This window comes from Tubulanus polymorphus, chromosome 4 (assembly GCF_964204645.1).
Source record: "Tubulanus polymorphus chromosome 4, tnTubPoly1.2, whole genome shotgun sequence".
NCBI lineage: Eukaryota > Metazoa > Nemertea > Palaeonemertea > Tubulaniformes > Tubulanidae > Tubulanus > Tubulanus polymorphus.
The window spans coordinates 15,835,748-15,857,720 of NC_134028.1; the positions used below are offsets into that span (position 1 = coordinate 15,835,748).

At 36.8% G+C, this 21,973-nt stretch overlaps 1 protein-coding gene across 4 annotated transcripts in view; it reads left to right on the forward strand.

Moving 5' to 3' along the window:
* The window catches only part of LOC141904778 (exocyst complex component 7-like), a 221,742-nt gene that overhangs the window by 63,330 nt on the left and 136,439 nt on the right, over nt 1-21,973 (forward strand). For all 4 annotated transcript variants that reach the window (XM_074793438.1, XM_074793437.1, XM_074793435.1 and 1 more), the window contains exons 8-11: nt 5,647-5,705; nt 8,412-8,470; nt 10,374-10,486; nt 21,806-21,910. In XM_074793438.1, coding sequence (XP_074649539.1) covers nt 5,647-5,705; nt 8,412-8,470; nt 10,374-10,486; nt 21,806-21,910 — 336 coding nt within the window. The remainder of the gene's footprint in view (nt 1-5,646; nt 5,706-8,411; nt 8,471-10,373; nt 10,487-21,805; nt 21,911-21,973) is intronic.

A 21,973-nucleotide genomic window follows, 5' to 3' on the forward strand; every position in this document is an offset into this window, starting at 1 on the left:
AAATCATTTCAACACATCCGATAAGTAATCTAGCAATTATCAACATGATGATAGATTCTGTTAAGACACTACAATATTCAAATAACAACTATCCAAAAGCTTGCACTAACTTGGTCCACGTCTACAATAAAACCATTCCGATTCCCAGTCAACATATGTAACATTTCATGTAACGATGTAAGACAACACCGATCTCTTAGCTCTTTATTAAGTAATCGGTATAAAGTTCGATTAATTCTACTACAGAAATACAAAGCCACCAAGCAAGCTTTCAGTACAACCATGTCAGCAAGCCCATTTTTAGAATTTCTTTCTTGTTTCATATTGTGAAAAAAATATTTTTTGGAAAATATGAAATAGTTTCCAATGCTGCGCCTACTTGTACCCTACGAAATTTTGGATGTAAACCATAAGCAAATGTTTATCTTTGGTGTTATTTGACTACAAAATAATTCTTTAAGAAAGATAAAATACAATATAAACTTCTAGAACTTTGAAGTCATGAATTAAAAAGATCTTTCAAGCAATGCCCTTTACTCCAAACAACCTCTAGCTTTCAAGGTAAACCACACTTTGCCCATGGGCAATTTATTTATTATTATCGTGGTTGCTATGGTAATTTGCTTAGTGATTTCCTAGCAACTGATTACAGTGTTGTAGGGATTTTGTGTAATTCTGATTTAGAATAGATCACTGTTAAATCATGTCTATGTCTCTGGAACAAAAAGCTTAGATGGTATGCTGGTTTTAGGAAACCAAAATTTTTGTTAGTCTGAACCATAGATTTTTAGCCCACTTGGTACTTTAGTCCCAGCGGGCTATTGCGTTCACTTTTCGTCTGTCGTTCGTCCGTCGTAGCGTCGGAATCCAGTTATTTTGGGAAGTTTTGAAAACACTTCAATGTAATGTCTTGATATTTGGGTTACGCATGTATCTACCCTAGAGACATCTTCAGCTCAAAAACTGGCCCTGTCAGAATCAAGATGGCTGACTGGCAGCCATTGTTGTTCGGCCAAATCAGCACTTTTTACAAATTTTTGAACTTTTTGAGGAAAATTTTGAAGACAATTTGATCGATTACCTTGATCTTTCGTTTATATTTGAATCCCCCAAGGGCCCATCAGCATAAGAAAAATTAGGTTGACCGGACTCAAGATGGCTGTCCTATGACCTTTTTAGTGTCCAAAATTGACATTCAGAGTTCCCGAATTAGAGACCTGTAGCTTCCTACTGGTTTGCCATTTCTCATTGCAATTTGTGATGGGTATTCTTCGGAAAGGGATGTTTTATACCTGGGAGAGGCATTTTTGATCAACCAATTAGGATGCAATTGGCTTCCATCTCGGTGTCATCAGTACTCATTCGTAGGTGGGAAAAAGTTTTTCCACATTATATTGATACGTAAGCATATTGTGCTACCACAATCGATTTGAAAGTTGTAGCTCATAACGTGTTCTATGATTTTGGGGTTGAGTTTCAAGGTCATTGGTTTTCATGGGCTTGCATGCTTGCAAGCCCATATTGCTATCACACGGATTGATAACTTGCTCGGGGAGTCGATAACTTTCGTTAGAAACTTTCTTGGGCTCTGATATTTACACACAATTAATGCAGTAATAAAATCTAGGTTCCTTTCGTATATTGGCCATATCGGTTGTCGTTTTCATTGTTTTATGATTTTGTTTAATCGTTTTTGTTATTTCAGCAGCACATACCAACCTTGGTTGTGTGTGCGTGATCAGTCTTGAAAGTGGTATTCGATGCGTGGCATAGTGCTGCCGACAATTCAATTCATTCTTTATTGACACAATTAAAATTTCACAATAAAACATTTACTTTCACGTTTTTGAAAAATTCTTTTAATTTTCTTTTACTTTCATTAGGTGCTTGCGTTAGCGGCCATTTGTAAAATCTCTGTATGAACATCTATATTTTTTCAGTTAAAATATGTAAAACTTAAAAACCGCTATTCTGTAAAATAAATTCTGAATTGAATTGAAGACTGGTTCCCTGGCTCCAAAGAGCCAGGGGGCGGTAGTCTATGGTGGCCATAGACTTTATCGGATGATCGTAGTGGATTGTCATTTGAAGGAAATGCAACTTATTCTTGCTTAACGTCATTATTATTTTAAAAAGAAAAATCGTGGCTCCTATCTATTTTCGTGTTCGCTTCTCTTCACCTGAAGTCACTCGAGTTAGTCACGTTTTTTCTTTCAGTTGTATATGTCTCTATGCAAAATCATTTCAACACAATCCGATAAGTAATCTAGCAGTTATCAACATGATGATAGATTCCGTTAAGACACTACAATATTTAAATAACAACTACCCAAGAGCTTGCACTAACTTGGTCCACGTCTACAATAAAATCATTCCGATTCCCAGTCCCTGTGTGTAACATTTCATGTAGTGATGTAAGACAACACCGATCTCTTAGCTCTTTTAAAAGTAATCAGTTCAAAGTTCGATTAATTCTACTACAGAAATACAAAACCACCAAGCCAGCTTTCAGTACAACCATGTCAGCAAGCCCATTTTTAGAATTTCTTTCTTGTTGTATATGGCCACCAGGGGGCGTTGAATAATACAATGACTTAGTATTTCTTAATTATATTTGTACCTGTGCATATTTTGTTACAACAATATATTGCAAAGTTGTAGCTCATGACATCGTCTATGATTGTGGTGAGTTTTAAGGACATTGGTTATTCTCTATGGTCACCAGGGGGCGTTGAATAGTCAAATAACTTAATGGCATATTTTGTTACCACAATCAATTGCAAAGTTGTAGTTCATGACATGTTCTATGATTGTGGTGAGTCTCAGGGTCATTGGGTTTTGCATATGGTCACCAGGAGGCGTTGAAAAGTAGAATAACTTAGTATTTCCGTATTAAATTGTTAACTAGGCATATTTTGTTATCACAATCAATTACAAAATCGTAGCTGCTAACATATTCTATGATTGTGGTGAGTTTCAAGGTCATTGGTTTTTGTATATGGTCACCAGGTGGCGTTGAATATTGAAATGGTAAGATTGTTGAGCATTTGAAACCACTTCCCAAGTGGGCATGGTGTCCCTGGACCCCTAGTTGGGTTAAGAATCCCCATTTGATTGCAGAGAAGCCACTTAATCAATGTCATCAAGTGAGCTGTCTGTTGTCTATGAGGTGTGATCTTTGGATTTGCCATACTGTAGGTCATCCAATAGGCCTATAATCGGGCCATACTTTTTTGACAAAAATTGAAATGCTGAATATGAATGGAGCTGGTTATCATAAGATGCTGATTCAGTACTCCAGTACAAAACTTCATTGATGCCTAAGGCGCTTTTTTCTAATAACTTGGATTTTGGGAGGAAATCTTCGGTGGGGTAAAGGGAAATATAAAAAAAAAACTTTTTTCTTTGTTCTAAGGTAGTGTACACTTTTATGTGGGTGGAAGAAAAAAAAAAGAAGACTTTTCTCTTTTTTAACTTATTTCTTTAGGCAGAATTCAAAGGAATCCACAAAAATTGAATAATGACATTTTTCAGTTGAGAATCTAAGAATCCAAAGTGATTGAGCTGTTTTATGAATCGCTTGGATTTCAGATCGATCGTCGAGAATCCAGTCATCTAAGAATTCCAGTTCCATCTCAAGTATATAGGATAGCTAACGGCTTTCTATTAATCTACAGAGTCAAGTAAAACCTGTAATTAAATGGAGATGTATCGCAACTGCTCTGTGTCAGACTTTTACCGACTGGAACTTACGCCATTTCACTAGACAGTTTATAAATCCACAAAGAATAGAATTAAATTGACACACTGATGAGATTTCAAGCTTCACATGTATTTTAGTTGCGTTTTCTATTTGTAACAAGTCTTTAAATAACAATACATAATTGACAAACAGGCCATGTTTCAGTGTCAAGCACACAACGGCACGATTTAATTGTTGTGGGCCTGTTGAGGGCTCGAGTCCTGGCACAGTCTGCCTAACCGAACGAGCGTGTTTTTGCAAGATGCTTGCAATTTGGTAAAAATTTTTTCACCCTGGGATAGAAAATACTCGCAAAGAAACGCATTAGAAAATGAGATAGAAATTTGTGTTCTTTATTTTTCTTATTTCCCCTTTTGTTAGGGCGGGTAGTGGATATGAAAATTAAAAAAAATTTTTTTTATTCAAGAAAACCGGGAATTCTTGGCGGCGGATCCGAAATCAAAGTAATTAGAAAAAATGCACCTAAAAGAGGAATTCTCAATCCAGTGTGGTTCCTAAAGGATGGTGCGCAATGTCTTTCAGCCCGCAAAATAATTTATGTTCTGCATAGGCATTTCGGTGACTGAATCTCAGTGCTCCAAGCTGTAAACGACTGGGCCCCATACTAACCTGACCTAAATCCACTGGATTTTTACTTGTGGGGCTAGCTGAAGGACACAGTGTACCAAAACAAACCAGAAACTATTGATGATTTCGAGAAAAACATTTGCAATAACATAGATGATTGTCAATGTACTGAGAAATTTCAACAATAGACTGAATCATATGATAAAATTGAAAGGTTTTCCCATCTAGTTATTATTAAAGAGTTTTAGTCCGTTAATGGAGCGGGGAACTATCGATGGTAGAACCTTAAAAAAAAAGTAAATAAAAATATAGTTTTGACGAGAAGAGTTGTTTATTTGAAGACGTCCTGAGTCAGAATGCTTGAGTACAAATATCATAATGAATAAAATAGGTAATACGCGATAATAATAATATTATTGCAATTATAATTGAATGATAAAGAGAGAGATATGAGTGAGATTTGGATACAAATGATATCTGAACCAAATATATATGGTTTCAACTAATATTAAACTATAAATCTTATTCATTTGATTTTGGATATATGCATATGTAAATATATATTACTATATAGGTAAATGTATATGTAGTAATTCTAATTAGCAAACATTAAGGTAATCGCCAAGATCCTTAATTATTAGGCCTAAGTATAAAATTGCGAGACAGTTAAACTAACCTTAAAAAGATGAGTAAACACAAATATAGTTTTGACGAGAAGAGTTGTTTATTTGAAGATGTCCTGAGCCAGAATGATTGAACTTTCTTCTCAGGACACTCAGCTGGCCCATCCCCGAGGGTTGGGTCAACAAACGAACAAAACTTGCTGATTGGTCAGAACTAAGTTCAACTTCTCAAAAGAATAGATTGATCTGTTTATTATACATAGTAACTGTCTAGGCAGAAACAGTTTGAGAGTGCTCAACAGGTGCAAACAATGTTGGCTGACCTGTGAGACATATACAATTAATTGAATACTAATTAAAAGGGAACTGGAGACAGGCAGTTCTTTATGTATAGTAATTAATTGGACACCCTGTATTACATATTATTACGTGCTTAAGCATCATTTGTTGAAAGAGAATCAATCTTCTGAATAACATCATCAGCTTTTGTGAAGTAATTAATAGCCAATTGACCCAATCCCCATGCAGTCCCTTAACTATAGTAAGGTTACCCCTGGGCAGACTAATCATTTTTGAATACCAAAGATCAGGGTCACTGGGGGTCATTCCCTACTGGCTACTGCCAGGGACATAGATACATAGTATCAAATTGCCTTGTTGTGGTTGACATTTTCTGCTTTTTATTTATTTCAGTCCTCTAAAGCTAGAAAGGAGACACCTACAAGACGTGTACCATCAAAGCGAACACCATCGTGAGTTTTTCAAAATTTGTGGTTGATTTATGGTTTTCCCTTTGTTAGTGATAGTGGAGTTGGCATTAAGCCAATTATATATGATTGCGGTACATTTCTAATGCGGCCTTTTGGAGAGGAGAGGAAAATAGTAACGAGTATAGCTGCAAAGCACAATAACGGGTTTTTCCCTTGCTGGTTGAGATGTCTTAATATGAAGCGTACATAGATTTTAATGAAATCAGTCTCATCAGTTTGTGACATGGCTATTTTAAAGGAGCGCCACTTAGGGGCTTATACATTACCTGGGCATGTACTACATGTACTACTACGTACAAAGTATCGATGTTCCAAGCAGGGTGAAAGTAGTTTTGAGGATAACGAAGATCATGTTATCGTTGGCCTATGTGACTGACCTTGCTTGAGCGTTTGCTGCCGGCGCGTTAAGAATAAAGTATTATATAACTAATTGTTAATGACAAACAACAAATAAACCTTTGAGAAAAGGTACCTAGTGTCTGACATTCTACTGAAAAATTCCGGATTGATTCACCGCATAGTTTTTTCATAGTTAGCATTTTAGTATATGAATCAATTAAGATGATTGACAGACGCGGGTGCGGTTGTATCAGCTGTTGAAGAGGTTCGATGTGAACAATAATTTTAAACACGTGTGCGATGAAAATGGGGACATCAAACCAAGAAGCGCTGAATTTTTTAATTACATGTGATTTCAATAGGCATCTGTGCTGGTTTTTCAAAAAGTCTAATCTTAATTGACTCCTATTGCATAGGCCTAAGCCAGGACCTCTTGAATTGAATTGAATTCGACACAGTAATTCGCCTGTAATTTGCGATGGAACTTTTTGAAAATTAGCTTGAAGATTGAGTCTGGCGAGATATACACCTCTATTGTAAAAAAATGTCATTGGTGATCAAATATGGCTGCCATTGGGGTGGCCATCTTGAATTTCTTGTTTGCCGATGCAGCCCGCAATTCTTGATGGATTTCCACAAAATTTGGTGTGAGGATCAGGGTAGGTAAGCTGTCCATGCCTTTTGTATATGGAGGTCATCGGCTTTCAATTATGGCCGCCAGGTCAGCCATCTTGAATTTCTAGCACGAAACGGCCTGCAATTCTTGATGCATTTTCATGATACTAGGTGTAAGAATTTTGGTAGGTGAAATGTCTACCTCTTATTGAAAATTGAGTTCAAGTATGGCCACCAGGGTTGCCATCCATCTTGGATTTCATTTCAGCACGATGCCTAAACCAATTCTTGATGCATTTTTTCATGTAGTGTGATCTTTGGGTCAGCTAAAATGAGCTTGTCTTTTCATGAAAGGATATATTAACAGAAAATGAACATTATCGGCACATAGCCTATACCATCTTAACTATTTTAAAACTTGTTACATCGCTACAATGTAAATCTTTCTGTTAAAGAATGCTGAATCATTCTACTTCTACTGTGTCATGAAGGTATAAGGCCCATGGGCCTCTTGTTTGTTCTCGCCACCAGGGGGATTTGAGTATTGAATTATATACAATTTGTCTATTTTTATTGTGAATGTGGATAGTTTGTAACCACCGTCAGTTGTAAAATTTTGGCCTTTGACATATTCTATGATTGTGTGCAGTTTCAAGGTCATTGGTTTTGTATTTGGTCAGCAAGGGGCGTTAAACAGGTAAATAACTTAATATTTTCATATTGTTTTGGTACATTGGCATATTCTGTTACCACATACAGTCATGAAGCTGTTGCTATTGACATGCTCTATGATTATGATGAGTTTCAAGGTAATTGAATTCAGTATATGGTTACCCTGGGGCATTGGAAATGCAAAATAACATGGCAATTCCTTATAGATTGGTACCTATGCACATTTTTTAATACAATCGATTACAGGATTGTAGCTCGTGACAAGCTCTATGGTCGTGTTGCTATTTCAAACTCATTCATTGATAAATCCGTCAATTCATAAGGGGGTTTTTATATTGAATTGTCTGATTGTGAAGCTTTCCACTGAGTCTGTATGGTCTACCTCGACCCTAGTTTTATTGTTACACCTCTCTTAGATGATCATACTACAAATAAGGTTTTTTTGGTTTCTTACAAAACACCATCTACGCCAACTTTTCCCAAAACAACCAAATCAATAGTTGCACATTGGATGATATTTTATGATGTTATTCCTTATTAAACATACAAAACTTTGATAATAGTATTGATGATGTCGTCAATCTGCAAAACTGAGTTTTTTACTGCAAGTGATCTCTCCATCCTTAAAAATCAACAAAATGACACTGATTGAATCAAACATGGGGCAAGGCTATTATATATTCTTATTTTCAAGAAAGAATGTTGCTATTTTAAGCAGGGTCACACTTACAATTGAGGCCTCAAAATTATGTTAAAACAGATAAGCCATCATTTCACCGCACACTAGTCGGTGCACATATTTATTTTCAATTCAAAGATCGCTGATAACAATCCCATAACCTGTGTATATACGTTATGATATTTAATCATCTAAAAACCCTTCTGGGGTAGCAGTGAGCTAGGATGTAAAAGAAGTTCTGAAAAAAAACTGGCTTCACTCTTCCTTTCAATTTATCTTATCCCCCAAATTAGTTAAAGCTTTTCCGATGCCAAGTTCATTTTCTATGGTATAAGGCGTATGAGATAATGGAGCTTTTAATCACCTTTTCTTCTTTATTTTAGGAATTACTTTGGAAGGATGTCGGGCACGCTCAAAGCTTCTATGCATTCACTTGATTCAAGTTAGTACATGTTTATATTTTCATTGATAATGATGATAGATTGATAACATCACATTGCAGGATCATCTGAATTGAGGATCATCTGAATTGAGGTGACAACTATAACTGGTTGGTTTCAACTGTATTCTATTAATATATTATTCTACTTGAAACACCGACATATAATACAGAGAACTGAATAAATTTAAGTTTTTGTTCCGTGCGCAGCAAAGCCGCGGGCGGGGGGCTTGGTATCCGCCTCCATCCGTGATAGTGTCTGTCCGTCCGTCTGCATCAGCTTGTGAACACGATTCAAGAAGAATTGTTGATCGTAGGACTCTGATGTTACACGGTATGATTACCCCTAGAGAGAGGATGTGCCCTATTGATTTTGGGGTCCAAAGGTCAAGGTCACTACTGGTCATTCATGTGAAACCTTGTGAACGGGATTCAAGAAGAACCATTGATAGCAAGACCATGATATTACATATTATGATTACCCCTAGGGAGAGGATGTGCCCTATTGATTTTGAGGTCCATGAATCAAAGGTCAAGGTCACTACAGTCATTCATGTGAAACCTTGTGAACGCGATTCAAGAAGAACCGTTTATCTTGCGTATTATGATTACCCCTGGGGAGAGGATGTGCCCTATCAATTTGGGGTCCAAGGATCAAAGTTCAAGGTCACTACAGGTCATTCATGTGAAACGCTGTGCACGTGATTTATATGCCCTCTATATGCCCTCAATTTATGCACAAAAAAAACGATTCTACCTACTTAAAGACTCAACCCAAAAATTTGAGTCGGTGTTACGGCAAACAGACAATTAATTTAGGATAGCCTTATGACTGTAAACAAAGCCTTGTTTGACCAGTTACTAGCTCAGCTATTTGTGAAAGTAGCTGAATACCTGTGGAGTCCTGAAAATTTGAATTATTGCCCAAGTTTGGTGGAGCAGTTTTAGATTGTATTACATGTCTGATGTTCCCTTACCACATAGCAAAACAGGAAGATGATAGATATTTTTCCAGTTTTCAGAGTCTCTGATTGAGACCACATAGCAAAACAGGAAGATGATAGATATATATCCTGTTTTCAGAGAAAAAGAATATAACTCACACAGCAGTCAGGTTTGCTTAAATCAACTGACCCGTGTTTGGCTGACTTTGGAATGACTAAATTGCAAAAATTTGACATGGAAAATTCATTTGTTCATTACGCGACACATCATAGATATTTAGTTAATTTGCATCCAACAACCTTCTACATATCTGATATGACTTGTTTTGCCACTTTTAATGTCTAACAGCAACTGCATTCACTGTAATTCGTCATCAAAATTGCCCCTTACGGAATTCTTTTAGTAGAAAAATGTTTTGCTAGTCTATTACTTATAGCCCACTTCACCGTATTCACTGACCTACAGTGCTACTCACTTATATACGATTATCATGGCATATACAACGGTAGCAACACTTACAATGGCAAGAGTTTATTTATTGAAATCACTCCTAAAACGATAAAATACCACATGAAATGTCTAGTGAAATGACTGGAAGTGGCGAGCGTTTGTCAGAGATGACGTCAGAAACAGGCACCTGCTAACATAAACAATAACAGTGAGCACCTGAAATTGCCGATTTAAAAGTGATATTTCTTAGTAATGGCTGAACTAAATTCAAACCAGTTCCATATTTGATATTTGTGAATTTTGAAAATGAATTTTACACAATATTCTATTTTGATGGCATTTTCTCTTTAAATGCCAAAAGTATGAACCCTGTTTTGGCCTTCAGTCAAAGTTGGTCAAGACCCTGCTGTTTTACTAGATGACCTGACGGCTAAAATGATTAATGAAAACACTGTTCTGATTTTGTCCACTAAGTATCATGGTCCATGCTCCTCTTATTTTGTCATTCCAGGTGGTATTAAGCGTACACCATCATTCAGTACCTCTGAAATTAAGGATGATGTCTTAGATGTTGAACTCGATGGATATCTAGTTGGCATATCTTCCCTTTTAAGACTGATTCAGGTAGATACGTTTTAGAATTTTCTGCTCATTCATTTAAATCCCTTTTGTTATATTCTTTATTATTAGGGTTTTTTTGACCAGATATCAGAAAGCCCTATTGTAAATCCTTGCCTATTATTTAAGACAAAATCTTTAACACTATTCAGAAATGAATGATATATACAATTGAAACAATGTATAGTTCGTTTAACTTGACAAATGTAGCCGACATGCTAAAGAGTCCAGTGCCATTTAACTGTGACCAGTTTCATTTAACTTTACCTAATCACAACAATCAGCTGTTGAAGAACCTAGCAAAAATTAGCTATGAGATGATTTTACAAGATATTTGCTTCAAGGTGTGTATTATTTCAAAACTGTAACTTTGATAAAATATTTGGTACTTATGTTTGATATAGAAATAACAGAGCTTGGTGATACACGTTTATGGGGTGTTTTATTTGCCATATTCGTGTGCATAGAGAATTGCATCAATTTGCGAAATATAGCTGAAAATATATCCATGGGGGTACTGGCACTCACCATTTGCGGGGCTTTCAAAATGGTTTGAATAACCAGTTGCAGACTAAGAACTAACAGTTGCAAAATTTCCTCTGACTCAAGTGATGTAAGCAAGCCATGATGATAGATCGAGTAAAGGAACCCTTGCAAATGACAAAGGTGTGATGAACAGAGTGTCCGCCCCAAGAAAATTTCGGTACACATTTTAAAGGCCGAATCCAAGAAAATGTCTATCGCACTTTTCAGCTCAAATGTGTACTTTTACTTAGTAGCCACTTGAGAATAATAAGCACTTAATGATATCAGCTACTTTTCCAGTAGTATTCTTTTGAAAAACAGTCAGGCTTAAATAGTCTACCATTCATTTCAGTTAGTTTTCCATTGCAGCTTTTTGATTGAGCCTACTCCTAAAAAGTGACCGTTATAGCAGTAGTCAACTGCAAAACCACGCATTTATAAACAGTGACTTTTTGATAGTAACTCTTACCGTAGCTGCTACTCTCAAAACACATTGTATCAAAAAGTCTATTATTAAATAGTAACCATTTTGAGATCACTTGCCAGATTCCGTGTTATAAATATATAATGAATATGTAAATAAGCAACATATGCAGTGAGAAGTGACAACATAGAAAAAACTCAATGCTGACGCTATATAGTTTGGGGCAAAGTAGCATATCGAGTGACTCAGTTAAGATCTGATGATACTCTTTGAGGATGTTAATGACCATGATTGGAGTTAAATTTGATTATTCAATGTTATTAATTTAATGAAAATTTCATAACAATATGATTTTCAAGCATAGGTCTGCATCTATTAACCCACTTGGGATTTAAGTCCCAGGGGCTATTGCATCTACTTTTCATCTGTCACCTGTCCATCTGTAGACGGAATCCAGTAATTTCTACGTCTCCGATGCAACTAATACGAATCAAAAATGGTGTCAGCCTAAAATCAATAAAAAAGTAGCGTGATCCTATACTTACGTACGTAAAACTAAAAACCTTATTCAGTGATCACAGTTCACCGTTAGGTGGTGCCACGTAATTATGTGTTCAACTCAGTTAGAATCGATGCTTTGTAATTGGAACAAGACCTAGCCCGGAAGAGGTGCAGCTAAGAGATCAGAAATCTTGAGGCGCACTGTGTTGCGTCGAAATGAGCGATATGAATCAATTAGATTCTTTGTTTTATTTTAATATATTTTACACTCATACCCATTACAGGTATTAGAGGGACAACACAAAGTTTACAGATTTTATAACACGGTAGATAATTTACAATTCAATAACACAATAAACTTGTTTAAATTAACAGGGAGGTTGAAAATACGGTTTCTAGTTGCAGTAGTATTAAGATTGGAGGTTCTAACTTTACACAAGCTAATTGCGAGATCGAGCGATAAATAAAATATTTAAATATTTTTGAATGTATAATACCTCGGCGCCACCTAACAGAGAACTATGGAACCTTCACGTAAATAACCTACGTCGTTACAAACTGCCCACGGCTCAGCGAAATAGATGCAATGAAAAATAAACACGTCGCAAATATACTACGGTGCGGCAATTACCGTACATCGAAGAAAAGATACACCGTCGCAAATATACTAAGGTGCAGCAGTTATCCTGCATCGAAGAAAAGGTACACTGATGCAAATATGCTATGCTGCAGCAATTACACTACGTCAAAAATACTCATATTAATTGCATGAATCGCGTTCCATAGTTCACTACAATTACTGGTGTGGTGAGTCACTATGCTGCAGTTGTGTCGCTCTACTATATAACTGTGCTTTTCAACTTAGTTCCAATTTTTACTCATAGATGATGTACCTCCAACAGCCTCTAATACTGAATTGATTTGATTTGAATGATGCCGTTGGGTTCGAATCCTGGTTTTGGTTCTTGCATGTGGCTGCGCTGACTCATGCAGGTCTCCCTTGTGTGCTGTGTATAGTGTGGTTATATACTATTGTACTCACACATACAAGCATACCACACAATGTGTGTAATCTGCAGTAGGCTTAAACTCACCTGTGTGGCAGTCTTTGAAAGTCTGGTTTATTTCTGAGATTTATTTACAAAAAATTCTACATTTAATACTGTTAATACTGATTTGATCACGCTGATATTAATATTTATCACCTTAGAAACCCTATTGTTTATCACTTGAATAAGATATGACAGCTTATGTCATCAATCGGGGAAATAACATAATCAACTTACGCATTGACGATATTCACCAGATGTGATACTGAAAAACTGAAGTCAACTTTCATACCTGGCACCACATGAAAAACTCATTTTTAGGCCAACATCTAGACTTTGATTTTTTTGCATGGAACGGGGAGGGGATTCCTCCAAAATAACTGAACATTTCTCATTATGCTAAAAGGTCATGATTGTAGGTTATACAAATCCATATATGCTTACCTTAGATATCCTAACGTGACAAGCAAGTTCCAACGGTATTTAGCACATTGTAGCCTATTTGTGTTATGATTATGCCTGAAATAATTTGGTATGTTTTGTATTATTTCAGTTTTCTGAACAATTTTGGACGTGGACCGTAACCAAATGTATATCTTTGGTCTTATTTGACTACAAAATAATTCTTGAAGAAAGATAAAATACAATATAAACTTGTGGAACTTTGAAGTCACGAATTAAAAAGATTTTTCAAGCAATGTCCATATTCCAAACAACCTCTAGCTTTCAAGGTAAACCACACTTTGCCTATGGGCAATTTATTTAGCATTTGAAACCACTTACCAAGTGGGCATGGTGTCCCTGGACCCCTAGTTGCTGTTGCTGTTGCCTTTCAGTGATGTGAAGTTAGAAACTGGAATGATCGGATTGAGCTTCGAACGTAAACCTAATGGAATAGGTAGCCGGAAAGTTTACTGTCTTGGTCGAAATAATAAAATCTACTGTATTTGCTCTTCTACAAGGAAAGAAAAATACATCCTGGTAAAATTCGGTTACGTCTAGCTAAAATGTCACTTCAGTCCTATACAGATTAAAATTATTTTTTGATACATTTGGTTCTTAATGCGAAAATAATTATGCCTGATAATGGTGATGTCACCAGGTTATATCATAACATCATAACCGAAGCTTCAAGGATATGGATATTTTCTCTGGATATTTTATTATTATTAGCACTGTAATAAGATACATCTCCTTACATGGAATTGGAATCCGGTTCCTGAACTTCGCTGAAAAAGCTGAAACACTGAAACGCTGAAAATAAAACGCTGAAATTTCGAGAATTCTAGAAAAAAGCTGAAATTTCAGGGAATTCCCGAAAAACGCTGAAATCGTGCTAGGAACCGACGATACACGTTTTGAAAATTTTTCCTGGCCCGCTGTCTGCTGCCGGGTCCTAAACCGTGCTTTAGTCTTTACCGAATTTTTTTGGGTTATAGAGATACGCCAACAAGGGGGTTGTCTTCGGCTCCCTTTAACATTTTCAACTGGCATCAGACCACAATTGATAGGTTAGTAGCTTGAACATGCGTATGGCTGGACCATGGTAGCTAGAGTGAAGAAGAGGTCCCCCATAAATGTTGCTATAATTTCGGCAAATGAGATAGAGGTCTGAGCTCAACCTTTGATCGATTGATGGAGGACCTCATTTCCTTGACATGAGCCGGAATCTTCAGTTGAATCAGGAGGAACAATAATTGTTCAGGACACACTGTATAACATGATACTTACTGGCCAAAAATTAGTTCATCAAAACTGCATCAGTTCCAAAAACTACCATCATGCTTCCCCAAAATGGAAAATAAATAAATAATATTTTACTTACATTTTTCTGTGCATCATGATATAAATTGTTGTTATTGTTTTATGTGCATGTATGTACCCGTATAAGCTAACAATGACGTTTTCACTTCATTTGAATAAATTCTTAACTACAGTAATTCTAATTCTCAATTGTTTTTATTATTGTTTGGTAATTCCTTGCAACTTCTCATTTCCACGTTTCATACAAGAAGTAGTTGAATGAAAGTACAGTTAGGCTGAACCTGACAACCCATATTAAGTGCTAGCATCGAGATTTGATTATTTCGATTTTATTTTCGGTGTCATTGAAATTCGTGAATAAAGGTTCAACTGTCATTGTACTTAGGATAGCTTTGATTGGGTTTCATATTTCTACATTTTCTACAAGGAGGCCTTAAAGGGTCGTCCCCCGGTAGAGGTCAAAACTTGGTTTACATTCTCAAGTTGCTGGAGACTACCATCTGCATTCATACCTCGATTTGTCTGGCCTATGAGAGTCGAACAACATTTCCCCATACACAGGCTTGGCTTTAGTGTAGATGAAGGCTAGGCACTGCACATTGTGGATTAACTGGAACTCTAAACTCTCAAAATAGAACGAGTCAACAAGAAAGATCCAATAATTGAACGTTTATCTAACTATATTAATTAACAGCTTAAGAGATATACATTATACACAAAAGAAATCAGTTCTACATTTTATCCGAATCAAGCGCTAAAGCCACAGATTCGCTTAGCTTGGGCTTGAATTCTGGTTCCATTGCTTCGTATTCTATTGAAATCCCCTTTGTTACCTCGGAATATCGCTCAGCTTTTAAAGACTACAAATTTGGTCCCAGGAAAACCAAGTAAAGCGGGGTACTACTGTACATCAGACTGATTGAAATATAATCACTGCTGCTACAAGAAGTCTTTTCTCGGTATCTATATGTCCATCTTAGCAAATCAACTTGGTCCATGATTCCTCCTTTTATAGATAGTCTAAAGATAAGAATTGTTACAATTTCTTACAGATGCTATGTCATTTCTTTAAAAAACCTGATGATTTTCTAACCACAGCAAATGAATTATTTATTATTAAGAAAAGTGGTTCTCATAATCATATTTTATATACATTGAAATGTTCAAATAAGATTTTTTTCGTCTTGTAGAAGTAAACCACATTCTTGGAATATTCAGCATAGTGTTTAAAGTTGGCTTGTGCGGTTGTGATAGGGTATTGATACTCTATACATACTGTTTATGCATGTCTTTATAACCAAAAATTAGGTAGAGACTAAAGCAAAGGTTCAGGACTCGGCAGCGGTCCCGGCCCGGAAAAAATTCAAGACGTGTATTGTCGGTTCTGTTTCACGCGGGTCAAAGACAAATCCTCAGATGTGGAGTAAACGTCCAAGCTAACAAGAAACTGCCAACAACGGCTATAAAACAGCGCGACACTTTAATAGTTCCAAGAACGGCCTAGGTCTGACTTACTAATACAAGCCCGGCAGTGGTATATATATGAGCAGGCATTAAGGAGGCACAAACAAGCTGGATTAAACCAGTGAACCACTGCTGGAAATGCAAGTCAGCCAGGCAGTACAATACAACTCTTACAATATAATACCAGGTAACACGCCCCTTACAAAAGTTGAGTTGTGGGGAACTCAAATAATCAAAGTTTTAACAGAATTAGCAAATTGTAAATTCATACAGCTTTTCACAATATTAACGGTCTATTACAAAAATAACTTCAACACTTCTCGAGACTATACATCGAGTTAACTAGTTACACCCGCGACAATGTATCAGCTATCACATTCTTAGATCCGCGAATGTGATGGATATCCAAGTTATATTCCTGTAGGTACAGACTCCAACGCATCAATCTCCTGTTTTTATTTTTCATCCTGCTTAAAAATACTAAAGGATCATGATCAGTAAATACGACTACAGGAAATCTCCCGGTACTCACATAAATCTCGAAATGGTCAACAGCCAGTACCAGCGCGAAACACTCCTTTTCAATAGTAGAATAAATCTTTTGTGCAGAGTTGAACTTCTTTGAAAAGAAACAGACGGGATGTTCAACCCCATCCTTATCACTCTGAGCAAGAACAGCACCAGCCCCGCTGTCGCTAGCATCAATACTTAGCCGAAATTGACTATTAAAATCAGGTGCTCGCAATACAGGACTAGCTGCCAACATGGACTTGACAGATTCAAACGCATCACTACACTGCTGTGTCCATTCAAATTTCACCTCTTTTTTTAACAAATCAGTTAAAACAGCAGTAATTTGAGCTAGATTTCTACAGAATTTTCGATAAAAACCAGCCATACCCAAGAAACGCATTAATGATCGTTTATCAGGTGGCTGAGGAAAATCAAGTATAGCCTTGACTCTGGCATCAAGGGGAGCAACGATTCCTTGGCCGACCATGTGACCCAAATATTTCACTGTGCTATGACCAAAATTAGGCTTGGGCAAATTAACTGTTAGATTTGCCTCAGTAAGCGCTACAAATAAAGCACGAATTTGGGTCAGATGATCATCCCAGGCATCCGCCTCCAAAATGATATCGTCTAAATACACATACGTAGACTCTAAATCTTCAGTGACCCTATTCATTAGCCTCTGAAACGTAGCAGCGAGTTCTTCATGCCAAAGGGCATAACTTTACACTGCAACAACTCATTTGGAGTAACAAAGGCCGAAATCCTTTTTGCACGATCAGTGAGCGGAACCTGTCAGTAACCTTTTGTCAAATCAAATGTTGACACAAATATTGCGTTGCCAATTCTATCAATTAAATCATCGATCCGTGGCATTGGAAATGAATCGGTTTTAGTGACAGCATTTACCTTACGATAATCCGTTACAAATCGCCAAAAAAAATCCAACTGCCTCAAACGCATCTGCTGCTCGTTCTCCAGTTGACACATATGCAATTGATGAGTCCGTTCCTTCTCTCGTTCCACCGCCTCGAATTCCATTTCCAACCTGCGCTGCTCCAGTTGACCACCAACATCCGCGACTGGTAACCTTAAAGACTCAGATTTTAACATACCCTTAACCACAAGAGCATTAGCAATTAAGGTTTGAAGCTCAGCCTTCCTCATAGAGGTTTTCGTGGTAAGTCCATAATGTCCTGCAACACTGAACAGATCTGCTTTCAACATTCTATACAATCCCTCCGCTGACGGGGATAAAACGAACTGTTCAGCCCGTTCAGACATTGTCACTAATTTTGAAACATACAACACTGTTCAAACTATAAAGTTTTAAAATTTCCAAATGTTAGTTCAGAAAGAACATAACAAAAAGCAAAAAGCATACACCGACAGAACGCGAAAATTCTAAATACTGACGGGGCCGGAAAAGGTAGAAAAACGATTACAGTACCTTTTCACGACTCCGGAGCCAGACCACTATTCGCCAGGTCAAAGACAAATCCTCAGATGTGGAGTAAACGTCCAAGCTAACAAGAAACTGCCAACAACGGCTATAAAACAGCACGACACTTCAATAGTTCCAAGAACGGCCTAGGTCGGACTGACTGATACAAGCCCGGCAGTGGTATATATATGAGCAGGCATTAAGGAGGCACAAACTGTGACAGCTGGATTAAACCAGTGAACTACTGCTGGAAATGCAAGTCAGCCAGGCAGTACAATACAACTCTTACAATATAATACCAGGTAACAGTTCCTAGGACGATTTCAGCGTTCTTCGGGAATTCCCTGAAATTTCAGCGTTTTTCGGAAATTCCCTGAAATTTCAGCTTTTTCTTTTCGGCATTTCAGCGTTTCAGTGTTTCAACTTTTTCAGCGAAGTTCAGGAACTGATCGGAATCACCCAAGTCTTTGTTCTTGTCACTAGGGTAGTTAGATATTGAATAATATACGATTTGCCTATTTATAATGGTACCTATGCATATTTTGTAACCACAATGAATTGCAAAATTGTGGCTCATGACATATTTTATGAATGTGGTGAGTTTTAAGGTCAGTGTTTTTTGTATATGGTCACCATAGGGTGTTGAATAGCTGCATAACCTAGTATTTTCATATTGTATCGGTACCTGGGCATATTTTGTAATCAAAATCAATTGCAAAATTGTTATAGCTTATGACAGGTTCTCTGATTGTGGTGAGTGTCAAGGTCATTGGTTTTTGTGGAGTGTTGAATAGCTGAATAATTTAGTATCTATATATTTCATTTGTATTTTTAAATTGCATGGGTAGCTAGGCATATTTTGTAACCACAATTGCAAATTTTTTAACTCTTGACATGTTCTATGATTTTTGTATATGGTCAGGGGCATTGAATAGTGGTATAACTTAGCATTCCATATTATGATCATACGTAGGCATATTTTGCTACCACGATCAACTGCAAAGTCATGAAAAATTCTATGATAGTGGTGAGTTTCATGATCATTGGTTTCTGTGTTTGTTCTCCAGGAGATGTTGATTATTGAAATCGTCAAATTATAGAGTGCCATTTTGAAACCATAATCAAGTTGTTGTGGTGTCCCTGCACCCCATATTTATATTTGTGAGTTTCAAGATTCTTTGTTCAAAAAAATGTCATAACCATAGTCAGTTGTGTAACAGGGTTACTAATAAAGGTGGCCTCAACGACCAGACTTTCTGCAAAAAAAACAGCAACAATATCCTCTCCGTTGACTGTTCACAATCCTGGACAGCAACATAAAATTTAGTTAACAAAACACACCTGAACCAGCTGATCATGTAATTAATTATAACCTGACTTTCACAATGACCAGGCAAAACTGATCTGCTATTAACACTGACATTAATGATCTATTCATTCAAAATTAATCAATATTTAATTTCTGCAGACTAGATATAACACTGAATTTGATATTATTATCTGTTTTATTACTTATATAAACTTAAACATAGATCACACAGACAACAATGATAACAACAATTCATACAATCAGACAATGTCTCCACCTACCAGCATGATCCAGCATAAACCGGGAGTTTCAGATCAAATAGAAAAAATGCATATGATTCAATAAAAATGATTCCCAAAATTATCCCAGGAACCTACAGATCACATGCACCACAAAATCACATATTCAGATAAATTCAAGGAGATCATGATCTTACCTGAATATTTAGTAAACAAAACGAGAACCATATGATCATTTATTTTGTTATAACCTGACTCCCACAATGACCAGGCAAAACTGATCTGGTCAGCTGATATCAGGTGTTCCTGAGAGGGCAGCACAATATATGTATATGTATATAAATTTATTCGCAAACATACGTCTATAATGAAGTGCGGGTGCAAGGGTGCAGAGATACAGCAAACGACATCCGATAGATCCAAAGAATATTTGATACATCTTGTGGTATATAATCTATGAACTCAGGCCATAGGCGCACAGCGGCCGCTCTCCAGAATGTCACAATATATATAAAGTTAAAGCTTAGGTCAAAGCTTAAACAGATGTTCTATTATTTCTTGCAATTCAGTTGTGGTTGTAGAATTTTTGAATAATTGCGCATACGCGTGAAGTCAGCATTAGCCGCAGCTTTACTTTTTAGCTCTTCTGGAGAGTGGTCCATGTACACTTGTACATACAGATCGCTTCTATAAGTCTTAAAATAGTGAGAACAAAAAGTAATATTGTTCTAACAATGTGAGCCACTGCCTTCCAGGGCTAGATTACAACAGAATCCAACAATAAAATTATCCGATTTGTTGATTCCAGTAAAAAACTTGATGAATCTTTTATAAAGTATTAACTCAATAGGTTGATCATCGATAATTAAGTACAGCAGATTGGTATGTGTGCGGTAGGGTAAGTTTAGAACTTTCCTTAAGGCTTTCCTCCAAGCTGTGAACATTTTTCTTGGATTGGTTTTTAGTAAAATCCCACAGAGTACATCCATACAAACATGAGCAAAAATACTATAACAATCTAAATCGAACAAAAGGGTCAACATATCTAAATAGAGACGTAAGTGAATTGACTCCTCTATTAAAATCTAGAACACAGTTATGTATGCGAAGTGCGTCAGGGACTAATTATTTTACCAAGATGTTTGCTTGAGGTGGACTCCTTTATGACTATGCCCTGGAAACAAACTCTGCTCAATAACTGAATGGTACAGGAATAAAATAAAAAGATAGTCTTGGTAACATTAAACAAAATGTCAATCTCCAAAGAGAATTGAATACAAATGTCCATCTGTATATAAAGTGAATATTTGCTGGGTGTAAATAACATATCCGCGTACCCGAGGGCTCCGCAGAGGAAATTCCCAAGGAAACATCCAACACCTGAGTTTTTGGCGAACCGTAGGTTTGCCTATGCAAACGGTCTGGTGAAGCAGTTTTCATTGAAAATGAATAGAGTACTGGTGTGTCAACAAGACACAAACATTGGCTGTTAAACCAATAGTGTTGATTTTTGGTGTCATGGTTTGGCTTAATGAGTTTTCTTGCTTCTATTTATCTGAGTTGACCTTGTTACCTGAGCTACATTGAATGTGACTGGCTGTTTGTTGGATATACGGGAAATTCCCGGATCTTCTGATGTAATTGGGAAAGCCCATTGAGAAAACCCAATGTGGAACCCAAAACGAAATGGCGAGCATTTCATTCGGCTAGGTATCGTACGTTCGCTTAAAATTGTTCGGTGTTACGAATATGACCGAGTAGGCTATTTGATTCAGTATCCAAACTAGCAAGTATGGCAGTACCAATGGAGTTTTGAAACCAAACTTGAAAACAGGTAGTGAAAACCTTTATTTCTGATACCAGAGTTAGCAATTCACTTTCTAGTTCTGAAATCACTGGCATGTTTCATAGAATGAATTCAAGTTCATTAGTCATATTGGCTCAATACTGATGTATCATTAATAACATGCTTTCCACTGGTTGATATCATTTGACCATTTGTATTTCAGTGTTTCTATTAAATCGAGATCAACTATGCCTTCCAATTTTAAGCCGTCTGAATGATTCACCATTAGCATTTGAATTTTTTACAGAGTGAATGGTGTTTATTGTGCTGCATTATACCTCAAACTCAAAGAATGCGATGTTTTGACCTTCTTGTACAACAGGGTCTTGACCTTTTAGTAGCAGAGGGCGACGTAAGTTGTTTTCGGTTTACCATTGCAGCTCATTGGCACTAGCCAGGCAGCTTGCCAACTATG